The sequence below is a fragment of the Canis lupus genome, chromosome 24 (assembly GCF_048164855.1).
Source record: "Canis lupus baileyi chromosome 24, mCanLup2.hap1, whole genome shotgun sequence".
NCBI classification, from domain to species: domain Eukaryota; kingdom Metazoa; phylum Chordata; class Mammalia; order Carnivora; family Canidae; genus Canis; species Canis lupus.
Genome location: NC_132861.1, coordinates 50,486,611 through 50,510,404, shown reverse-complemented (window position 1 = coordinate 50,510,404; position 23,794 = coordinate 50,486,611). Strand labels below are relative to the sequence as shown.

The 23,794-nt window shown below is 48.5% G+C and overlaps 1 protein-coding gene across 4 annotated transcripts; it reads left to right on the top strand.

Moving 5' to 3' along the window:
• Positions 1 to 92: 92 nt before the first annotated feature.
• Positions 93 to 22,654, top strand: ILKAP (ILK associated serine/threonine phosphatase). 4 transcript variants are annotated; one of them, XM_072796887.1, is made up of 12 exons: positions 93 to 220; positions 7,704 to 7,769; positions 8,242 to 8,298; positions 11,286 to 11,405; positions 12,663 to 12,789; positions 14,896 to 15,002; positions 15,345 to 15,438; positions 15,723 to 15,810; positions 17,133 to 17,254; positions 20,220 to 20,339; positions 22,147 to 22,228; positions 22,363 to 22,654. In XM_072796887.1, the coding sequence occupies exons 1-12, from the start codon at positions 166 to 168 to the stop codon at positions 22,504 to 22,506; spliced, it is 1,182 nt and encodes a 393-aa protein (XP_072652988.1). In that variant the 5' UTR covers positions 93 to 165; the 3' UTR covers positions 22,507 to 22,654. The 4 variants fall into 4 exon arrangements, with proteins under 4 accessions (XP_072652988.1, XP_072652991.1, XP_072652990.1 ...); XM_072796890.1 differs by lacking the exon at positions 93 to 220 and adding an exon at positions 780 to 923 and having other exon boundaries at positions 7,704 to 7,792; XM_072796889.1 differs by lacking the exon at positions 93 to 220 and adding an exon at positions 781 to 923.
• Positions 22,655 to 23,794: the final 1,140 nt, after the last annotated feature.

The following is a 23,794-nucleotide window of genomic DNA, read 5'->3' as shown; positions in this document are numbered from 1 at the left end:
CAGGATTCTGGGGCGGCCTGGCCACGCCGCGCGCCGATTGGCGGAGGGCCGGGCCCGCCTCCGCGTGATTGACGGCGCCTGGGCCGCCACCGCCCCGCCGCCGCCACTGCCGCCGCCGCTGCCCGCGGGCTGCGCGACCGCGACCGCCGCCGCCCAGCCTCGGCCATGGACCTGTTCGGGGACCTGCCGGAGCCCGAGCGCTCGCCGCGCCCGGCTGTCGGTAAGCGGGGTCCGCCCGGCCGGCCGGCGAGGGGAGGGGCGGGGAGGGCGGCGGCGGAGCGGGGGCCGCGCGGCCTGCCCGGCCTGTCGGGCGCTCGGCGGGGCTCGGCCGCCGCGTCCTTTGTGTGCGGGGCCCGCGCGCGCGGGGCCGGGCTGCGGGGCTGCGGGGCTGCGGGGCTGCGGGGCTGGCGCCGGGCCCGCGGGGTGCTCCGCCGTCCTGCCCGCGCCGCCGGGCCTGCGCGCCTGGGCCTCCGCGAGGCCGGGGCCGGTGCCACCGTCGGCCGCGTGCGCACCTGCGGGGACGCGCCGCCCCGGGGTCTCCTTCCCGAGCCCGGCCCGGGGAACTTTAAGGACGAGTTCCGACTTCCAGGCTCCCCCTCCCACCGGGCCGGGGAAGGCCTCCAGGCTGGGCTCCGGAGGCTGCGTGGTCAAGGTCCCCGGGGGATTCCGACCCGCCCGCCCGGCGGGAAGCGGGGGGCCGGGGGGGGGGGCGGGGGGGGCGGGCAGTAGATGGAGCCTTCGCCTGCAAAGCCAAATCTGAAAGCAAGCGATTATAATTAAAACTGGCCAGAGTTAGGGGCTGCAGGAAATGCGGGGTGCCCGGAGGAGTGAGGTTTGTCGTGCGCCCCCGAAGAGTGGGGAAGGAGGCGGTGCTGGAATTGGGCCTCTGACGCTGGGAGACTTGTGATTTGCAGAGATTCTAGGTAAGGGAACCATCTGGGGGGTGCGGGGTTGGGGTGGGGGATGCTCAGCCCTCTGGCTGCCCCGCGCACGCCAGCGTGGAGGAGGGGGTGAGCTTAAACTGCTTCTTTGAATTTGCAATTTGGTCCCACCCTTGCTCCTCCGGGCTTGGACTCCGCTCGTCCGGTGTGCTGGGCCCTTATGGGGCCATTATTCCCAGTAATGGTACCGTTGCTCTTTCCCCACTTGGCACTGTGACGGTACAGAAACAGCCGAATAACTTTGTCTTTGAGCCATCCACTTTCTAGATTGTTCTAGTTGTAGGTAAAAACTCCGGCTTTGTATATATATATATATTTTTTTTTTTCTTTTCCTTCTCCTTTATCCTGTTGATGGAGTATACCTTCTCTCTGAATATGTTTGGGATAGAGTTTGGGTTTGCAGATGTGCCTGTAAACCTAGCATTTAAAGAAAAGAAGAAAAAAAAAAACTCCCTGACTTTTTTACCAGGAATTAATTTGCACAGGAGAAGGCACCCTTAGAGGATACAAAATCTGACGACAACTGAGTCTTACAAGTTGGTAGTTGGCAGCTTGCCCCCAAAGGCAGTGGGGAGCATAGGGCACAGCCAACCCTGCCTGAGATGCCAGGGCAGCAGAGGGGCTCCTTAGTGTTCAAACCCCTGTTCCCTGGGAAGTGGATTAGTGAACCAGCCGCTCCCGGCTTGTGGGAAGAGCACCAATGATGATGCCGTCACAGGCCCTGCTTGGCTGAGTGTATTTTTAAAAGTAGCTTTAAAAACAAAGGAGGCACGCTTTCTGAATTTGCAAGTGACAGGAAGCCAAGCGGGATAAGTACTAACGTGAGTGTGATAGAGTTGGGGTCCACAGTTATCCTGACAGGCAGTTAGTAAAAAACTGACAAGTTGTGATTTAACCTGTTAGGGGTTAAAAAAAAAAAAATCATTTGGACAAGAACAGCATCTGATTTCACTACCTTGTGGGGAAAAAAAAAAAAGAAACGTGATTTTTGAAGAGCTAATTTAAATGCCATACTTTGTTTCAGAAAATCGTTATTGATTGATAAAAGTGGAGTAAAATGAAAGGAAAATAAGGTTGATTTTATAAAGTGGATGGGAAGATGAGGCAAAAACTGCACCATCATGACCCTCACGCATGACGTGCAGGTGCCACAAATTTCTGAGCTGATGCAGGGAACGATAAAAGACCTACTCCTTTTCACAGCCCCAGAGAAGAGTGGTTTTGGACATGTAATCAAACGGGTTTCAAATCTACTAACTCCCACCTTCTGTGACCGTTCTGTAAAATAAGATTGCCGCCTCCTACTGTTAACGCAAGCATTAGAGAGAGCACTGCATGCTGGGTGCTTAGCACAGGTGCTGCACATGGTCAGTGCTTAGTGGGTGCTAGTGCTTAGATGTTAGTATATGAGCTGTTAACTTTAACAGCTATTTAAAAGGAAAAAAAATACACTCTTAACTGGATTTTGTGAGTGTCCAGAGGGAGGAACTTTCACCCGTTCAGATCACATCAAGTGTATTTAGTTCTTTAATTTTTGTTTTAAACATTCCATCTAATGTTCTTGCCTCCAGACCTCTTAATTTTTATGGTCTGAAGAAAAATGTAGAAGGAACGCATTAATAAATGTTTTCAGATTTTGTGCTAAATGAGTGGTTTTCATGCCAGCACTTACAGATTTGATTGTTGACTGAATCAAGTTTTTGTGTGTAATGAGTCACTTAAAAGAGGAAGTATACACCCCTATCAGACAGGAATGAAACTTTTCTGCTATAGCCTACTCCTAACTAAAAGTGCTACCTTGGTGTCTTTAAGATCAACAGCTAATAATTGGTAATCCCCAAACAAGTTGAGGTGTCCTCGTTTAAAGTTGCTTTGGCAGTAAGTAGTCAGCTGTCAGGAATAAGTAAATATTGCATGGTAAGCCATCTTCAAAATACTTCCTTCCAAAAAAAAAAACCCCTGGAGATCTAAATATAAAATAAAGGTTAAGATGTTACAAAAAAAACAAAAACAAAACACTAACTGTAAAACTTCAGAGATAAGGAAGAAAAAAAACTCATGAGAAATTAAAACGGATTTAACTCATGTGAAAATAAAAATTTCTGCAGGACAAAATGCCACAAAGGCAACAAAATAACTTTGTAGGGGTGCCAGGGTGGCTCAGGTGCCTCAACTTAAGGCATAATCCCAGGGTCCTGGAACAGAGCTCCCGGTTGGGCTTCCTGCTCGGTGGGGAGTCTGTTTCTCTCAAGTAAATAAAATCCTTAAAAAAATAATTTTGTATGCATTATGAATGATCCCTAATAAAGGAAAGGCTCATACACATTAATAGACACCTAACCCATTTGAAATTGGCAAAGGCTGTATCCTGACAGTTTATGGAAAAAGAAATGCAAATGAGCAGCAGCCAGGACAAGTGCTTAGTTTCCTCAGTCACAGAGGAAAGGAATAGCAAATCACTAATGCACCATGTTTTCACCAATCAGAGTAAAAATTGGCAGTATGCTGGTAAGGATGGAGAGAAATGGCCGTTCTTACCAAGTGTGTTGGGAGTGGACACTACCACCCTTTTTGGAAACACATTTTGGCATCTATCACACTTAAACCACTCATACCCTTTGACCCAGTAGTCTAGCAGATTAAGGATATATGTCTAAGGTTGTTTACTGTGGCATCATTGTCATGTGAGAACCTGGCATCAGCCTACGTGTCCATCCCTAAGGGAATTGGACAATGAGCGGCAGTGCCTCCCACACAGAACAGTCACAGAGCTGTTGGGCCCAGACGTACTGGCCTGGAACATGCCCTGAGGGCTTACATGAACAGGGTTATATGGAGAGTGTTGTGTAGTACGCATCTGCCTTTTAAAAATTAAAATGCACATACACAAGTGCATTGGCTCAGAAGAAAGAAACACCTGTTACTTTAGTGGGGAAGTGGGCTCTTTTTCTAAGGCCTCTATAGTGTTTGGAAAAGATGTATTGCTTTTGTAGTTGAAAAAAATACAGGTATAAAGGACAGTTAAGGCAAAATACTTACTGTACCTACCAATACATGGTATCTGTATTAGTACAGCTGACATGAATATGATCAACCCAAGAGTATTTTTCTCAGCGTGGTGTATAGCTTTCAGTAGACTTAGCTTCAGAACATGGATAGGTCAAAACAAAACTGAGATGAGGTTAACTGTAATGAAAAATTGTCTTCAGTCTTGTTTCATTCTTTATTTGGGTCTTATATTTAGAATTTGAGGGGCCTTCTTCCAGAGTTTTGGGTCCTAGTCCCACTGTGTCTAATTTTTGCAGACCCAAATACTTTGGATTGCTATTTATCCAAAATGGAATGTAAGGTTCTGGCTAATCAGAAGTTTCCCTTATAACATCTATCACCTACAGATTTATATTTTAAGATTTCATTTTTAGGTAATCACTACACACAATGTAGGGCTAGAACACACAACCCCAAGATCAAGAGTTATGTGCTCTAGTGATGGAGCCAGCCAGGTGCCCCGCAGTTTTTGTTTTTGTTTTTAAGAATCCAAATATAAGCTATTCTAAGTGATCTTTTCAATAATGCAAAAAGTATTTCAGAGATCAATAGCCTTGGGATTATCTTTGTAGGATTGTTGGAGCAGTTGAGTGAGATGGTATGTAGAAGCAGTGTGGCACCTCGCAAGAGCATGGATGGAGACCAGGATGCCTGGATTTGACTGCCCAATCCTCACTGGCTCTCCCTCAGTTTCACCTGAGTGCCTCAGTCACCTCTTCAGAAAGGAACAGTAATAATAGTACTCAAGGATTCAGTGCATTAGAAATGTGTAGAGCACTGGAATAGGGCCTATTTTTAAGAGCCGTTCTTAGATGTGATCAACAAAAATGAGATGATCTAGTGTTTAATTGAAATAGCACTCAGAGTATTGCAGAGTGAGTGAGAAGGAGTGGGGAGGCTCATTCGACTCAGTATGAGGAGATGGGCCACTGTCTGGGGATGGTGCTCAGATCGGGGCACTATTTCAGAGTTGTAGCCAAAGGACAGAAGCCAGGCTGGTGCTAAGCTGGAAGCTCTGGGTGAGGAATGCTTGCAAGAACTGACAATGTATTACCTGGGAAGGAGGACTTCCCCCTTGGATATTGGCAGTGGAAGGACGATTTAGATGGATAGTTTAATTCGAAAATTAAACTCTGATCTGGCCCAAGTGGTGGAAAGGTTGATTGCTATTCAGGTTGGACTCCTCCCTGTGATGTTCTCTCTTCCCAAATGCCTGACTCTCTGGCCCCACTGAGGTGCTTGCTCTGCATCCTCCCGTATGGGGTTGTTGTTTGTTTAAGAATTTATTCATTCGAGGGGGAAAAAAAGACTTTATTCATTCGAGAGTGTGCAGCAGGAGGGACAAGCAGACTCCCAACTGAGTCTGGAGTTGGAGCCCTCCCAACGCAGGACTCGATCTTAGGACGCCTGGATCATGACCTGAGCGACAGGCAGACTCTTAACCAACTGAGCCACCCAGGCGCCCCTCCCATACAGTTTTGAGTCTGTAGGAGAATGGGCGTTTGATGTTTACACCTACTTTGGTTTGGGTTCCTCTTGAAAGTGCCCTGCTAGAATATTAGGGATTCTTGTAGGAGGATTACAGAGTAAGTGGTCATTCTAAATGCCATTCAGTGTCCTCGTGATGCTGCTGTTTTAATACCTCCTGTAGAGTGTTTATATCACTTGTGAGAAAAATGAAAGTATTTGTAGTTATTTAGTTTGGGAAATCCTGAGGGATGACAATATAATTTCATGGAGTAGAAATTTCCCATTTGAATTAGGGTATACGGCAGAAGAGTTACTTTTTTTGTTCAATCAGGAATTTATCAGGTATTTAAGAGACTTAAAAACTCTGGAAGAAGTTTTTCCTTGGAGTTTCTAAATTTTAATTTAGATTTTTGTGGTTTTTTAAAATTATTATTTATTTTTTAAGTATGCTCCATGCCTAGTATGGAGCCCAGCGACAGACTTGAACTTATGACCCTGAGATCAAGACCTGAGCTGAGATTAAGAGTCAGACACCTAACTGACTGAACCACCCAGGCATCCCTACATTTTTGTTTTTAATAGAGTAGAATTGAGGGCACCTGGATGGCTCAGTTGCTTAAGCACCCAACTCTTGATTTCGCCTCAGGTCATGGTCTGAGGGTTGTGGGATCGCCCTTTGTAGGGTTCAGCGCAGAGTCTGCTTGTACCTCTCCCTCTGTTCCTCCCACTGTGGGCATGTGCTCTCTCTAATATGTTGAAATAAGTAAAACCTTTTTTTTTTTTTTTTTTTTTAAGAACTGAAGAATTGATATCCAGCTCATTTCTACATAGAGGCAAAAGGTCACTGTAGATGAGCCTTTTGGAGCATACGGTTGAACTGGTTTTTAAATGAGTCCATTTCTATACTTAAGCTCTAAGGAACAAGAAGTGGGGCAAACTTCATAGGATGGGCCTGCGCACGCGTGCATCTTCAGCCCTTTGTTTCCCCCCCATGTTCCTGTGTACCAATTCATATATTTAATAGCTGAAATAGAAATTTTGGGGAAAGCTTGGAGAATAAGGAATGGTGGTTAGATTTTATGTGGAAAGGGATAATTGAGTATAAAACTTTGTTTTATATTTTTGTGTATGTTTATATATATTTATGTTTATACACACCAAAAGAGGGTGTAAACCTTGAGGTTTTTATTTATTTATTTATTTTTAAGATTTTACTTATTTGGGAGGGAGGGAGAGCATGAGCAGGGGGTGGGGCAGAGGGAGAGGGAGAAGCAGGCTCCCCTCTGAGCAGGGAGCCGGACGATGTGGGGCTCCATCCCAAGACCCTGAGATCATGACTTGAGCCGAAGGCAGACACTTCACCGACTGAGCCACCCAGGAGCCCTGGTCTTCAGGTTTTTAGATTTAAAAATTCCCCTGGCTTTCTCCTGAGTTTATCTTGGAGTATCTGAAATTCCTCATTTTCTCCATAGGTAGTAATTGAAGTGGGCACTGTGCCGGGGATGCTACATCCACACAGATTTGCTTCCATCATCCTCTCACCTTCTCTGTGCTCATTTGTTTGAGATCCTCGTGGGTGGTTTGTTCAGAATGCTATTAAAATCCAACTTTTAATACCATAGATCTGGGATCCCTGGGTGGCGCAGCGGTTTGGCGCCTGCCTTTGGCCCAGGGCGCGATCCTAGAGCCCCAGGATCGAATCCCATATCGGGCTCCCGGTGCATGGAGCCTGCTTCTCCCTCTGCCTGTGTCTCTGCCTCTCTCTCTTTCTCTCTGTGTGACTATCATAAATAAATAAAAATTAAAAAAAAAATACCATAGATCTTTGGTCAGGCAGAGAGACCTCTGTCTCTGACTTTTTGTCTTGAGGGACCAAATAATTGTTTTCTTGCTCTGGAATCAGTATTTTCCCCCCCCCCAGGATTCATTTTTTTGAAAAAATTTTTCGATGTTTGTTACTTGCAGGAATGAAATTATGGAGAAAAATACTTGTTTTTCTCAAAATACCCACCCAGTGACCCTTCAGATGCCTTTGGGTCATCTTTCACTACGTTTATGTTAACTCTAACTGTTGGAAGCAAATGTTCATACTAAGTAGCTGCCAAGAAAATACTTCTTAGAATTTTGTCTAAGAAGGAGGAGAAAATTTGAATTTAATAGCAAACATCTTAAAAGACCTCCCCCTTTGAACACCTGCCCTGGCTGATGACCAAATGCTTTTTAAGCAGGCGCTCTGTGTTCTAGGCAAAGAAGCTCAGAAAGGACCTCTACTTTTTGATGACCTCCCTCCGGCCAGCAGTACTGACTCAGGTACAGTCTTCAGGCTCTCCCAGGTGTGTGTCAACGTGTCATCCTGGGGTTGTAGTTGTCTGAATCTTTCTCCCTTTCCCCCATTTTCAACACACAGATGTTTTAGGTGTTGGACTGTCTTAAGTTTTGAATCCATGGCATCAGGTAAGGCAGAAAAATCTGCTAGTCGCTAGCCCTGAGAAACTGCATAAAAGTGTTGAGCAGTTTTCTCTGGTTCATTTGAGTGTTTATTTTACTAGCTGAAATAAGACTTAACTCTTTCAGGCAGATTTTTGTTTCCTTTGAATTGAGAGGACCTTTAAATAAAATAGGTTCAAGATCTTATTTACCGAGGTATGAGTTGCCATTGGATTGACACGAGAACTTTTGAGTTTATTTCAATGACCTGCATAGGTGTCCTGGTGGGATGGATTCTGAAACTTAAGCCTCACCCAGGTTTTGTGGGCTCACTAAATGTTCTGCTGTGTTTCAGGGTCAGGGGGACCTTTGCTTTTTGATGATCTCCCACCAGCCAGCAGTGGCGATTCAGGTAAGTGGTAGGGAAAAAAATTCAGGGTGCTGATGGAAATAGTGCATAAAAAATTTATTCATATGTAAAATGTATTTATTAATAGATTTTTAATAGGGTTTAGTATGACAGTAAGTATAGCATGAGATTTATTAAAATAAATCCATAGATACCATCAGGTGGAAGCAAAAAGAATACCTGCATCAGTTTTTGGTAATTATTTTTTACTTGGGGCTCAACCTCTCGCAAATAACTTTAAAAATTAAGAATTTAGTCATTTGAACTTTGTTATTGATGTTAAAAAAAAAAACCAGAGTCTGCCTCTTCCACTGTCTGTTCCTGACAGACTTAAATATATTCAGAAGTATCTAAATATATGAAATGGTTAAAATATATTTAATATCCCTGAATCTGTAAATATGGATGGTATTGTCTTTCATGACACTTACATTTTAAAAAAAATTCTGATCTTTAGAAAATGAAATCTGAATGACACTGGTTTAGTGACTGGCATAGACCCTGTGCAGGAATTTTCTTGAAAGTCAGGGCTTTAGTTGATTATTTCCAGTCAGTCCTTATGCTTCTCTTTATTGATTGGATTTTGTTTTTGTGAAGCCTATAAACATTGGTTCCACCCGTTTCCGTAACATCCCAGTTAGGTAGAGGGAAGTTCCAGGTAGGTAGAGGGGAAAACAGGAGGTTCCTGTCTGTTGTCACAGTGATGGATCTGTTCATCCATGTGGACACACTGGGAACTTCTCACAGGGAATTCCCCAGGTAGGGGCAGGGCAGGAGGTGCAGGATGGGAGTGTAAGGGGGAGACAGGGGGAATGCAGGCTATTTTCATATGCAGTTCTCTTCCAGTATAAGAACCTTCTTTATGTCATTAAGTGGAATACGTGCTGCCTTTCTTTCTTTTTTTGTTTCTCTTTTTTTTTTTTTTTTTTTTTAAATTTTATTTATTCATGAGAGACACGGGGTGGGTGCAGAGAGGCAGAGAGAGAAGCAGCTTCATGCAGGGAGCCTGATGTGGGACTCAATCCCGGGACTCCAGGATCATGCGCCAGGCCGAAGGCAGGCGCTCAGCCACTGGGCCACCCAGGGATCCCCACATGCTACCTTTCAAGTAGATTTTTTTTTTTTATTCATTACATAAAAATCATCAGGATTAGTCTAGATTGTTTAAATTAAATTAGGAAAAGTTCCTGTATTTATAAAAAGTTATTATAATCATCTTGCATAAGAATTCTCAGGTTTTCAGGGCTGTGTATCCATACTAAAGCAGTATAGCATTCTCACAGAGTTAAGCCTAAAACCTTCCCAATAAAGACAGTATTTTTTTTTTTTTTTTTTTTAAGATTATTTGTTTATTTGAGAGAGAGCATGAGTTGAGGAGATGGGCAGAGGGAGAAACAGACTCCCTGCTGAGCAGGGAGCCTGATGGGGACTCGATCCCAGGACTCAGATCATGACTTGAGCCCAAGAAGATGCTTCACCAGCTGAGCCACCCAGGACAGTATTCTTATAATGAAAGTTAATGTGAAAGTTAACGTGTGCAAACAGGGTTCCTAACAGATTTAACACAAGACAGTAAATTTACCATAGCTATGTCTTAGTTCTTCACAGGGCAAAAGACAGTCAACTAGTAACAACATAGAAGATTTCAGCACCATTATTAATAAGCTTGATTTTTTTGGCTATAGAATCTAACCTTGCATCCAATATATTGGATTTCTTGAGAAGACATAGTCACTATTTACAAAAATCGACTACATTCTAGGCCATAAAGTAAGTGCCATGAGGAATCGATTTCATATACAGACCATATTCTCTGACTACGTTGTAATTCAATCAGGAGTCAACAACAAAGCTATAAAAAGGTCTCTGTTTGCAAGTTAAAAGAGAGGAAGATTGTTTTACATACATACTGGGAAAGCAGGAACAAACAGTAAGTGACAGGAGGCCACTAGAGAGGCCTCTGGGGGAAAGTATGGGAACATCCGTGAACTTTTCTCAGTTAATGTGCCTGATTATGTGGGACAGGACATGTGTGTTATGTCCTACTGTTGCAGACACCTGTCCTTTTGCAAGTAATTGACTTTTCTTGAGGGCAGGGACATTTTCTTCCCTTTTTCCTCAGTGCTCAGAAATGTCTGGCAAAGAATAGTTGAATAACAGTTGCCTGCTTTTGTACTGAAATGCAGGGGATACTTAGAGCCCTTTATCATGACGGTGGCTGCCATTTTTTGGATACATGATGAACCAGGCACCGTGATAAATGCTTTACACACCTGTCCCTGTTGGCTTTAAAGCCACCTTCTGAGATGACAGTACCCTCCCTGTGTCACAGATGAAGAAACTGAGACTGGAAGGTTGAGTAGCTTGCCTTGAGGGCACACCTCTCTGAGCAGCAGAGCTGAGATAAAATGAGACTTTTCTCCTTCCGAAACGGGTGCACACTGCAGGTGCTCCTAGCGTTGTTTGTGGAGTACACATTCATCCCTCTGCAAGCGTGAACGGGTTCAGCAGTCGTGTTTTGCCTTTCATGATACCAGGAGTTCTCAAAGCCTGACATTGAACCTCATTTTAACCCCCTTTTGGGATGTACTACTTTTTGACTTGTTTAGGATGTGTCACTTGGCAGATCTTGGAAACTTCCCTGTTTGTAAATGAGAGCCTGTGGATATGAGACATCATATGCATGCTGCAGCCCCAATGACATGGGCTGTGTTTTACCACTGAGAGCCCTCCCTTGCAAGTCCCCTCACAGTTGGTCTGGGCAGGACCTGGATCTTACCCTGTGGTGCCGCGCCCCCTCCCCCCGTGGGGGCCCTGAACACACCCCCCCCCCCCTTCAAAGTCAGAGCAGTGACCACTGTGCCTGCCTCTCTGCCCGCGCTCGCGCACCACGTTCTGTTGTCTCTTGGGTTGGGGTGGAGTTTGGGCTGCCAGGGACTGTTTCTACCCATCTACAGCTGTGGCTCTGTCTGGCTTTTCTTTGTGTCTAGGTCCTCTTGACACGTCGATGTCCCAGACGGTAAAGAGTGAAGGGAAAGGAGCAAAGAGAAAAGCCTCTGAAGAAGAGAAGAATGGCAGTGAAGAGCTTGTGGAAAAGAAAGTTTGTAAAGGTTTTCAGACAGTTTGAAAACAAATGTATTAGACTTCATATTTTAAAACAACCCAGAGCAAAGTTGAGCTCCGCTTTCTGATTTGTGGCGCTTCCTTTTTGTGTCTCTGTTTGAGAAGCTGGTGGGGCTTTCTCTTTGCAAACAGATTTCCAAGTTTACTCATGCTTCCTCTCTTTCCTTTCCCTGTTCATCCTTGACCCTACCTTTGGTCAGACATGAAACCTGCATTTGTTCCTCAAGGGTGAAAACACTCAGGTTGTTTGACTTGACCATCTCTAACGAACTGTTCTGTTATTTTGCACCCGCTTTCTCCCAGGCTCCCTCTCTGTTCACAGCATGTGGACAAGCACTTTGAATTCTGTGGTTAGCTTAGCAGGCAACTTCCCAAGAGAGAGCCTGAGGTTAGAAAGAGCAGTTGAAATTTGTCATCAGCTTTGTAACTTGTCAATAGAGAAGATCAGTGAAAGAGAGGTGGCTGTGGATGTTCACACTGTACCAGGCCACTTTGTCCTGTGCCCCAGAGATCTGAGATGAAAGCCATAGGCGCACTGGCCTGGCAGGTGTGCGACAGGGTTATTACTATTACTAGCTCAGTGTAAGGGCGGGTCTTCACCTTGTTGCTGCCCATAGGATCAAAAGCACTGTGCCCTACCAGCAACGGCTCTGTGAAAAGTATCCACTTTAGTATTTACATGGCCCTAGGGTGTCTGAAAATGAGCTTAGTCTAGCCATTAAATACAAATAGGCTGCTGTGCCTCCAATGGGCTCCTTTATTCTTCTCTTCCTCGGAGTAGAAGTACTTATCTTATCATTGGCTCAAATTCTTTACCAGCCTCAGGCACAGAAATCAATATTTTCAGATGTCCAACAGGGCATTTCGGATAAACTCTACTTCCTGGCATTTCCCTCAACTAGGCTGGTACAGAATTCCTTGCCCCGGTTCAGGATGACAGCACATTCCTTGCTCTGGTACTTTGACAATGCCTTAGCCAGAGTTGTTTGTACTAGTGTGCTGCCCTCTGCTGCCTCCTCTTCGTTATTGAGCTTTGGAGACTATCCTTGTCCAACAGAGGTCTGATTTTAGTCAGAGGCGTGCAGCTAGGGATGTAGCAGGCTCCAGGGGTACAGCTTATTTATGTGCGCAGTTAGGACGTGACTGAGTGAAACAGCCAGAGTTCCCTCTCTTTTGCTCTGGGGCTAGGGCTTCTGGAGGGAAGAGCACAGTTTTGTATTGGCTTTTTGTTTTGTTTTCCTTAGCCTCCTCAGTGATCTTTGGTTTGAAAGGCTATGTGGCGGAGCGGAAGGGTGAGCGGGAGGAGATGCAGGACGCCCACGTCATCCTGAACGACATCACGGAGGAATGTAGGCCCCCATCGTCCCTCATGTGAGTGTCCATGCTCCAGCAAGCCTGCTTGGCATAAGTCTGTGTCCTGACTGGAGGTTTGGACCGTGCTCAGTTTGTATTCATTAGAAAGAATGTCATTTCACTGGGACCGCTGGGTTCGGTGTCAGTAGTTCTCAGAAGGGGTTGATTTTGCACAGGACTTCCCCTCCTTGGCATTTTTGGGTGTCAGGTGGAGGGGTGTGCCACTGACATCTCCTGGGGGGGGCTCAGGATGCTGCTAAATGTCCCACAGTGTGTAGGACAGCCCCGCAGAAGAGAACTGTGCAGCAGCCCCAGGTGTCATTCCTGCTGAAGTTGTGAAACCTGTTAATGGGAGAGGACTCTCCACCTTGTGAGTCTTTGGGGTGTGGTATTCTTCATCAGTATCTGAAGAGCCTCCAGTAGGGAGTATTCTTATTCTGTGAGCCAGTAGGTAGAGTGGGAAGCTGCTAATTACAGCCGCATGTGGGAATCAAGGATTGCTGGTATAATAGGGCCCCGAAAGAACAAAAAGCAGAAATGGCGTCAGGGAGAAGAAAACCAGTGAAAAATTTCCTGCAACTGTACAAACTCAAGTGAAGCCTTTGAATAAGCTGTGTTAGGCATGGAGGAAGACAACCAGAAGGTAGGACATGAAGGTCTGTCCTACCCAGGTAGGTTAGCATGCGTTATATATTCACGTACAGTAACGTGTGTGCTACACAGTTACATAGTGTATACCCCAGCAGGTCTCCATAATCACATAATCAGTATGTTACGTTCATTAACTGACACCAGTTGGTCATGAGCATACAGTGTGCTGGAGCCTGCAGGATACCTGGTCATGTGCGGAGGTGACTGTAGTTAGGCTGCCACTGCTCACCTGGAGTGTGCTTCGGAGTTACTTTAGAAGCCAGGAAAGGGACTGGTAAAGAGCCCCAGGGGAGTGGATCTAATGGGATCCCTAAACCACCCCCAGCACGTACCATGCGTGTAAGAGAACTGTTTTGGCTTAGGAACCAGGTGAGGTTTTTCTCTCATGGCTTATGATGTCTCTGTTGAAAAGGAACTTGAAACATGTTTAAAAAGCAACTGTGGGATAAATGTCGTTTCTCATAGGCATTTTTATTCTTCTCAGAACAGTTCAAATCCTTCATAGCATTTATTCCATACATGCACATTTTCTGGCAGAGTTTGGAAGGGGAAAAGGGATGAGTGGTAAAATGGACCTCAAGAATTAAATGTTGAATCAGTCTAACAATTCTGGAATTACCCTCTGCTCTCCTAGATGTTTTTCTTTGTCTTGGATCAGTAATTGTTTATCAATGTGTTAGCATTTAAAACTAAATCTGATTTAAATAGAAAAAGCTCTCATCTTCACTGAAAGTTCAGTTCATAGGTCTTGATTTATGCAAAAAAAATGTGTCTTTAACTTTGTTTTATTTTTAAGTTTTTTTTAATTTTTATTTTTAAATAATCTCTATATTCAACATGGGATTCAAATCCACAACCCTGAGATCAAAGAGTTGCATCTTCTTCTGACTGAGCCAGCCGGGCACCCCAATTTTTGTGATTTTTTTAAATTAAAAGTTAAAAATGTGGGTCTGCTGGCTGACTCAGTCGGTGGAGCATGTAACTCTTGATTTCAAGATTATGAGTTGAAGCCCCATTTTGGGTGTAGAGTTTACTCAAGTAAATAAATTTTTAAAAATGAGAATACCATGAAAGTTATTTCAGCTTTTGTCTCTGTTAATGCTGTGTCCTTTTTTCTTCATTTGTGACAGTGTGGTGTCTTACCAGAGGATATCCTTTGTCTCATTAATGCTCATTGTTTGAGATCAGATTTATAAGCCTTGGGGGACCTGGGTGGCTCAGTCAGTGAAGCGTCTGCCTTTGGCTCAGGTCATGATCTCAGAGTCCTGGGATCAGGTCCCACGTCTGGCTCCTTGGTCATCAGGCAGCCTGCTTCTCCCTCTCCCTCTGTCACTCCCCCTGCGTGTGGGTTCATGCGCGTACTTGCTCACTCTTATAAGTAAATAAAATATTTAAAAAAAAAAAAGATTTAGAGGCCTTAGTGGAGAGGGGGAATCTTTGTGAAAATCTCTAACCATCGGTTCATTCTTCCAGTACTCGGGTTTCATATTTTGCTGTTTTTGATGGACATGGAGGAATCCGAGCCTCAAAATTTGCTGCACAGAATCTGCATCAGAACTTAATCAGGAAATTTCCTAAAGGTGTGACGAGAACAGAATCGGTTTGTGTTTGTCTTGGTGTTTGTCGTCTATGTAACTCGGGGAGACGAGCCATGTGGGAGAGTCCCCAGTGGTCTCTGAAGGTGGGGCCGGAGGGAATGGGCCCCGAGCTGAGCAGGTGGTGGACATGCAGGGTGCTGGCACAGGACTTCTGTCCTCGTGGTGGCACCTTGCGTGGAATGTCTGTGTGTGAGGAGGCTGCTAGGTGGACCCTGCCTCACCAGTGAGGACGTATAGATGTTCTTGGTTACGGAACAAAAACAAAATGGCAGCAAGAGCAGAATTTCCTCTTAAGAATGTGTTGTCTTGTTCCTTCTGTGATAGGAGATGTAATCAGTGTAGAGAAAACCGTGAAGAGATGCCTTTTGGACACTTTTAAGCATACTGATGAAGAGTTCCTTAAACAAGCTTCAAGCCAGTAAGTGTGGCCCCATAAAGACGTGTGAGTGGTGTCTGTGTGTCTATGTGTGGTTTTCCTTAAACACAACTTAGGTCTTCTGACAGTTTAATACAGTGCTCACTGTCTGAAAAGTACCTAGCCTGAGTAAGCTCTCATCACTGTTAACTAGATCTGAAACAGTCTAAAGTTATCAAACCTTCCATGTTGAAGCATAAAAGACACTGAGCAGTCAGCTCTGGAAGTGAGTCTCGACGTTGGTGGCCTATTGGTGGTGACTATACTTCTGATGTGTCTCTCTCCAGGAAGCCTGCCTGGAAAGATGGCTCCACTGCCACGTGTGTTCTGGCCGTAGACAACATTCTGTATATCGCCAACCTGGGAGATAGTCGGGTACGTGGCTCTGGAGCTCCCTGAGAGAGCGGCACAGTCCCCGGGCGGCCCCTCGGCCAGCACGGGTGCAGCAGGATGGGAGTGCTGGCTGGGTTGAAGTCTGTCTGCGTGTGGGGCTACTACCGGCCCTTCTGCAGAGTCCACTATCTGGGTGGGGGACCAGCAGCCACGCACGCTTAAGGCAGTTTGTTCTCTGGCACGCTTAGGCCCTGTGAAGTGTGTGTACACTCTGTCTCCGTGCTATGGGCCATCGGTCTGCAAATCTCTCAAATATTTTTCAGCTGCGTCTTTCCGACGTCAGACAATAATAAATGTAAAGGATTCACCCTTGCCCCTGAAAATCATTGTGATTTCAGAAAGTCAAAAGTAGCTGGAGAAGTGCTAGGTAATGTGCCATTTGTCCAGAGCCCAGGCCACTTGGCCAAGAGAGGAAAACTCAGGTCTGTTTGCCGCTGGTGACCCCGTGTTCCAGCCAAGTTGTGGAGAATGATGTAAAGCTGGAGGGTGACACCCTACAGCCTGGCTCCCCTCATCACCCCCCTTCAGACCTGATCTTCATTTCCGTTGCCACGTTGAGCGAGCCTCGGGCTTTGTCAGCAGTCACAGTGATGAAGTGACCCTTCCCACTTTTCAGGGGCCATCTGCAGACTTGCTGTCCCCAACCACATCTTATTAGAGTGACTTATAAATAAATGTCAGCAGTAAAATCACAGGTAGTCCCTGTGCCTAGTGGGTCTTTATTCTGGTGATTTTCTGGTGGACAATCCTGGGTGCACGTGTTTAGACTAACAAATAACATGAGTAATACCAGGGGCAAAAGAAAAACTTTGGAGTTCGATCCATGATTGTATCCTGGCTCTGCTCCGTGACTATTGTCTGGGCCTCGACTTCCTCCTCTGTAAGACTGAGGCTTTCCCAGAAGTACCCACAGGACAGATGTGGCGGTGGGAGAGCACAGAGGTGCACTTGGTCAGCAAACCCACCTGCCCCCATCTTTGCCTCCCCTAGACTCATGGAATAGTGCCACCTGGAGGGGCTCTGATGCTCATCAGGTGGCTGCCTTCTGTGTCCCAGGTGAGGAGACAGCAGCCCACGGTGGGGGAGCCGCTGGCTATGCTCAGCCAGTGGTACTGTCCCCAGACTTGAGATGCAGACCAGCCAGGGCTTCTCTCCTTGACTCCTGTGACACTTGCCGTGACATTTCTTGATCCTCCGAACTGGTGTTTGTCAACAGGAGACTAAATCTGAAATTCCATTGTTAAAGCTTTGTCTTTACCTGGTAACTTTGAATTTCGTGACTGTCGTAACCTCCGTGTTCCCAGGCAATCCTGTGCCGATTTAATGAGGAGAGTCAGAAGCATGCAGCCTTAAGCCTCAGCAAGGAGCATAATCCCACACAGTACGAAGAGCGAATGAGAATACAGAAGGCTGGAGGAAACGTCAGGTGACGGGGACTGGCGGGTGCCCCAGGGGAGGAGGGCCGGCCCCTGTAAGAGTGGCTGTGGGACCTCTGAGGGTAGAACCTTCCATGTTACGCAGTCTGCAGTGAGATGGGACGGTTCGAGGTCTAACCTGGGGAAGCAGGTGAATGGATGTTGCAGGATTTCACATTATGTCCAAGTGGCAGCAGAAGAGGGTCCCAGAAACATGGCTCCCTGCATTCGCAGAAGAGGAGGCCCGCCTCAAATCCAAGTTCTCCATTTGCAACATTTTCTCTGTGCCTAGGAACCTTCTTAAATGCTATTCATTTGTCACAACTGAATAAGCTACAGTTTTAGGCAAATTCTCCAGAGAGAAAATCTGAAGTGCTGAAGACAGTGGCTCTTTGTAGCGCGTGCAGACCGTCTCTGGGCTTCCTGGCACAGAGGGCCCTGCTTAGCCGGCTCTGTGTGCGGCCCCGTCTCACCTCCGGACGTCTCTGACGGCCGCGTGCCTGCCCTGGTTTAGACGTGCCGGGCCTGTGAGGTAGCTGACCCAGGCTAACGTCTTCTGTACTGTAGGAGAATTGCACTTCAAGGACATTGCGCTAGGAGTGTGGCCACAGTGTCTTCTGGGTCATTTTATAGTTTGGCCATTCAGGTGTCATGTTCTGTTGGGACGAGCGAGCAGTAAGGTAGCCACGTGAGACCGCACTTGCTTGTCCTTGGAAACGGCTTCTCCCCCGTGGTCCGTTGCTGCTGCTCCAGGCGGTTCTGGCCAGTGGTGCCAGCGGCTCCCTGGAAAGCAGGCAGGACTCTTGGAGTTTGTTCAGAAGTTTCTCATAGCTTTACAATTCTGCTTTTGCCTGAGCTCTGTGAAAAGATTTTGACATTGACCATCCTGTGGCCGACAGTAGGGTCGGCTGTGTGGCAGCTACTGTTTGCCAGTCCACACTAACCACGAGCGGGGGGGGTGGGGGGGCCTCAGAGACGTGCTTTGACCGCCTGGCTTTGGATGGGCCCCTCACGGCGCTCTGAGCCCCAGGGCCGGGCTCTGGTGCATCCCTCGCCAGAGGCCAGGGCGGCCGGCCTGCTTGGTCTTTGCCACACTCTCCCACTTGGATTATTAAAACATTCGTCTAAAAAATTTTCAACAAAAAATTTGAAAGCGTGAAACATTACCCTACCAACAGCCTAGGTTCAGTAGTTAACAGTTTGCCCTGTTTGTGTGGGTGCGTGAGGCCAGCCTGCGTGAAGTGAAGGTGGGCCCGCAGATGCAACCCCCCAGGAGAGGATGACTGGCGGTTGGATTCTCCCTGGCCTCGCCTAGATCCCTGCTCCCCCACCTGCTCTGCGGCGTCTTTGTCTGAACCCAGCCTCCGGCCTGCATCCACGTACCTGGCCTTGCGCCCTGCGTGGCTCGGCCGGGGGTGGAGGCCTGTGGTGGTGCGGGGCCACCGGTGTCTCATCTCCCTGCAGTCTCTCAGGAAAAGTTGCTCGCATGTGTTTCCTCTCCTCCAGAAGCCAGGCTGGAACACTCGGGCACAGCGTGGGTCAGCTTGCCCATCGAGCTCCAAATTACATGTGGCTTCTCCTGGGTCCATGGTTCTGTGGGCTCCCGTTCTCCACCGTCCCTCCAGCGGTGCGGGGCCCACTGGGTGTGGGACTCTGCCGGGAAACAGAGAGGAAAGCAGCTTTCCTTTCTCACGCTCGGGAGTTGTCCTGTGCTTTCTGTACAGAGTTGCTGGCATTAGCGGGTCTTTGGGACCCGCCACTCAGTCTTGAAACAAGGCAGGTTCATGACTCGGGTGGTGGTCCACACCTAGTAGTACCTCAGCGCTTGGTGTCTGAACACTGAAGAGGCACTTTGTTGGCTTGTGCTTTGTGCTGCTTCCTGAATGGCCCTCACGAGGCCGAGACACACACATACACGCACTCTTCAGCTCTGCTCCTCTGTGCTCTGAACCCCTCTTGCTGTTCGCCTCAATGATTGTACTCGAGAAGATTGCTCGGCTGTCCACAGGTGCCAGCAGGTCCATCTGATGACTCAGCTGTGCCCACCGGGAGGGTGACAGGGGCCACAGTGAAGTGCTGGCAGCCCGACTGGATTCTGACTCCCATGCAGTCGCTGGGACCAGTGAGCATTTCCTGCCACACCCATCCATCCATCTAGCCTTTCTAGAGCTCCTGTTCCCTTGGGAAACCTCCACAGAGCCCCCATGAACAGCTTTGGGGTTTGCTGAGCACTTTCGTGTCCCTCGTGTGCCTTCTGTGGCTTAGACGTGATGGTCTGAGGGCCTGGGAGCTTGCAGCTGCCTGAGGTTGCAGAGCATGCAGGCCCACCTGAATTGTTCTTGGCGGCATCGGGGCTCCTTCTCCTGCTGAGAGAACTCTGGTGACATGCAGTCCTCTTTATAGGTCGCATTTAAACATAGAAGAGGTAAAAGTTCAACATACAGAATATTGCAGCTAATACAGTTTAAAGTAAATCCTATCCCATAGCCCAGGTGAAGAAAACCTGCTTTGGAATCTGAGAATAGTCACTTTCAGGTGTTTTCCAAGTTTGATTAGGTGTGAACACAAACTGTCTTCTATTCCAGCTGTTGGTAGTCCTGGCTGCATGCTCAAATCACCGAAAGGAGCTTTCGGGTAAAAACAAAGCCACGTCCCAACCCAGGCCTGTCAAGTCCAACTTGGCTGTGGGCAGATGAGCAGGTCAGGCTGGGTGCTGCCCCGTGCCAGCCGGAGGCTGGGCTGTTCCGTCAGGGTGCCCTGGGCTGAGGTGTCCAGGACGGCGCAGATATTCATGATCTAGAGCAGTGAAGATTCAGCATAAGACACGCAGCCGTCTCTGAGGCCGAGAGAGGGCAGTGCTGGCTAATAATGCAGATGTCACAGGCTCCATCTTTCGCTCTGCTTTTAAGATCAAATTGTAAGGACTGTGAACCCATGATCTGTCAGATGGAGTCTTTGTTTTTCCCGTCATTTTAGGGACGGTCGTGTCTTGGGTGTGCTGGAGGTGTCCCGCTCCATCGGGGATGGGCAGTACAAGCGCTGTGGGGTCACTTCCGTGCCAGATATCAGACGCTGCCAGCTGACCCCCAATGACAGGTAACCTCACCGTACCACAGGCACAGGTGTGCGTACACATGGTCTCTTCCCGACTTCTGGTTTGTATTCTGACTCTGGATGGGGTGGGGGCGGCCCCGTGTGGGGCACTTCCTGGGCCTGGCGGGGCAGGGATGGCCAGACTGGTTTATGCTGTAGGGGGCTCCCCCGTCAGGTGGGTGAGCACACATGTGAGTGGGTGATTCCAGCACCATATGTCAGGGGAGCACAAGGTGCTCTGGAAGGCTTGGGCCATATCCCTGGGCCTCTGGCAGAGGGAAGCCATGAAGGGACCGTATGCCCCACTGCCAGGTGGATGCCAGTCCTGGAGAGGGACGGAGGAGTGACAGCAGGCAGCTCTGGGGTCAGGTTGTGAAGGTCCTGAGCTCCATGCTGAGGAGTTTGACTTTTAGCACATGATTGGTGGAGAACCAGGGGTGGCGTCGAAGCAGAGCCGGGCTTAAGTGGAGAAAGAGGTGGCCACGGTAAGCTGCCTGCAGAGATGGCGCCATGCCCCGCCACAGCTAGGGCAGCCCTCAGTGAGGAGTTGTGGAAGGTTGGGGTGGGTGGGGTGGGGAGGCTCATGAGGAGCCCCTGCCAGTCCTGCTCTCTGCTGTGCCGCCTCCGCACGGCCCTGCCCATTCCGCCCCTCCCCGGTCTCCACTCCTGCCTCTGTGCAGATGCTGTTCACCTGCCCACCGTGGGGTCTTGGGAGGCTTCCACCAGCCCCTCCTCTGGTTTTCTGAACTGTGCCCCAGGCCTCTATTGTGCGTGCTGTGCAGATTCCCCTGCTCTGGGTTGTAGCCGTGGGTTAGTGTAATGGGTCACTTGGGTCACTCAGGGTCCTCACCAAACTGGAGGGGGCAGGAGGCCCCCTCGGCCTTGTGCCTGCTGGGTTCCAGGCACACCGTGTGATCAGCGAGGACAGAGTACCCCGTCAGAGAAGGAAGAGCAAGACCTGGGTGTTGGAGCAAAAATGATGCCTCAGCGCTGTGGGGAAGCTCACCTCCAGTCCTCCGTGGTTCACCAGGACTTCCCTGGGAGCCCAGAGGAGAGGCTCGGAAAGGGAGCTAATCCTCCTGTGGAGGTAGCCAGTGTCTGCCCTGGGGTCTTGGACTCTCACAGAGTGTTCCTGAGGGTTGTGAGGGCCCCAGGTCTACACGGTCACGTGGTATTGGAAACGCAATGTGGATTTGCCACAACACCTCATGTTTTTATTCCTGATTTTCCTCGATTTCGTCTAAGAACGTCTTGGGTTAATAATCCATCATCATATGTTGATGAACAGAAGGGTAGTTCAGTTTTGATGGGTAATACCACAGCTGTAAAAAATATTTTTTTTGAAGTAGACTCCACACCCAACATGGAGCCCAACATGGGGCTTGAACTCAGGACCCTGAGTTCAAGACTGGAGCTGAGATCAAGAGTTGGGCACCCAGGTGCTTGGTTGTTTTTTGTTTTTTCCTCCATAGTTGTAAATGTTTTTAAGTAGTTTTCAATCTCTGTCGTAAGAGTTAAATTGGTTTTTAAAAAAAAATCTTGGCTGGGCACCAGCCAGCTTGATTTGAGCTCAGGTTGTGATCTCAGGGTTGTGGGATTGAGCTCCGCATCAGGCTCTGCACTCAGCATGGAGTCTGATCCTCCCTCCCTCCCTCCTGCCCCCACTCAAGCAAGCTCCTGCTCTCTCTCTCAAAGAATAAAGTTCCTTAGCCTTTGAGCATCTTGACAAGTATTTATTTTATCTCTGTCACCAAACCATTTTATAACGTTTGCTGCCACGGCCCAGTTATATTTCTTGTCCATGTTGTAGGTTCATTCTGCTGGCCTGTGACGGCCTCTTCAAGGTCTTCACCCCAGAAGAAGCCGTGAACTTCATCCTGTCCTGCCTGGAGGTAAGAGAGCTCACCAGCGCGTGCCAGCTGTGGAGCTACGCTCGGGTTCCGGGGAGCAGCCCCTCCTCGAGGAGATGGCATCTCAGAGGGTGACAGGGATCTCCTGCTGACCGGTGCCCCTTCCTGCCCGGTAGGATGAGAAGATCCAGAGCCGGGAAGGGAAGCCCACAGTGGATGCCCGCTACGAAGCCGCCTGCAACAGGCTGGCCAACAAGGCAGTGCAGCGGGGCTCTGCGGACAACGTCACCGTGATGGTGGTGCGGATAGGGTCCCCGTGAGGGCTGGCGGGGCAGCGAGGGCGCAGCAGGGCCGGGAGCGCGGCATGGTATTGACTTCACAGGTTCATCGTGTGTGTGCACATTCTGTGTGTTTCGTGTACTCCTGTGGGACTCCCATGGTTGTAAATAAAGGTTTCTTTTTTTTTTTTTTCTAGTGTATTATTTTATCACATTTGAGCAATTCTTGAGCCTTCAGAGGTTGCGTTTGTTTTTGAATGTGCTGTGGGTCTTTCCGTGTTAAACCATCGTTGGCATCTTGGATTGGCCTGATACAGTGACCCACAGGCCGCCTGGTGTGCAGCGTTTTGTAGTTCGTGAGCACCTTACCTGTACTGTCTTACCCTTGAAGTGACCCTGGCAGGGGAAGTGGCATTTTGCAGGGAGGAGACCGAGGTAGGAAGCTGCCCAGACAGGCTGTCGGAGCCCTCTGGCTCTTCTCAGTTCTCTGTGTGAAAGAAGGCCCACCAGTGTTACGCAGCAGGAAGCGAGGCTTAGCTGGGGGAATGGACGGGTGCACAAAGGTACCGTCCTCTAGAGTAGCGTGTCTCCGGCAGGGCCTCCCAGAACAAGGGGACCCAAGGCCTCTGGAGTGCTGGATGTCCCGGGACTCACACCCGGATGCCCTGTATGCAAAGCACACAGTCTCCGGTCTGAGCAGTCAGGCTGCCATTCGGAACAGCCTCTGAAGTCCAGCTTCCCGTGTAGGATTGGGCGTTCTGTTGGCCCTGTGCTGGGCTGGTGTCGCTCTTCGCCAGGACACTTGAAAGAAGGACCCTTCTGGCAAAGATGTTCAAAAATGCATAACTAGCCTGTTGATGAGGATAATATTTCTCAAGACCTAGTATAAAACAGGTCATGTGATCACTGTAATCGTATGTTAGGAAGGCAGCTCTTGGGCCTCGGGTCGGTGTCTGCCTCAGGATGATGTAAGTTTCTAAAACCTTGCCTGGGAAGCGGCAGTTTGGTAACGCTCCCCGGCCCCCACCCAGCGCGCGCCTTATCGCCCCTCAGCTCCGCGGAGCCCGTGTCCCCACCACAAGTGCCCCGGGAACCTTTTGAGCACACCCTTCCCCAGAGAGTGTGGCGGGCCAGGCTCCATCCCTGATGCTGCCGTAAGGTGTGGCCCCCACGAAGAGGGGACCCAGCATCCCAGAGCCGGGACACAGGACGGTTGATTCGGTCAGCATCTCCCCCCAGCAAACCAGATGCCGGTGTGCCTCACGCACCCCTAGTTCCCAGAGCTGAGAGCGGCTTAGTGCAGAGGCTTCCCTGGCGGTCCAGGGGCCCC

Bases quoted from the DNA above. Each gene is read 5' to 3' on its own strand.
- ILKAP (XM_072796887.1), top strand. From the start codon at position 166: ATGGACCTGTTCGGGGACCTGCCGGAGCCCGAGCGCTCGCCGCGCCCG. The intron at 221-7,703 runs GTAAGCGGGGTC...TCTGTGTTCTAG, and splicing joins CTCGCCGCGCCCGGCTGTCG to GCAAAGAAGCTCAGAAAGGA. The intron at 17,255-20,219 runs GTGACGGGGACT...CCGTCATTTTAG, and splicing joins AAGGCTGGAGGAAACGTCAG to GGACGGTCGTGTCTTGGGTG.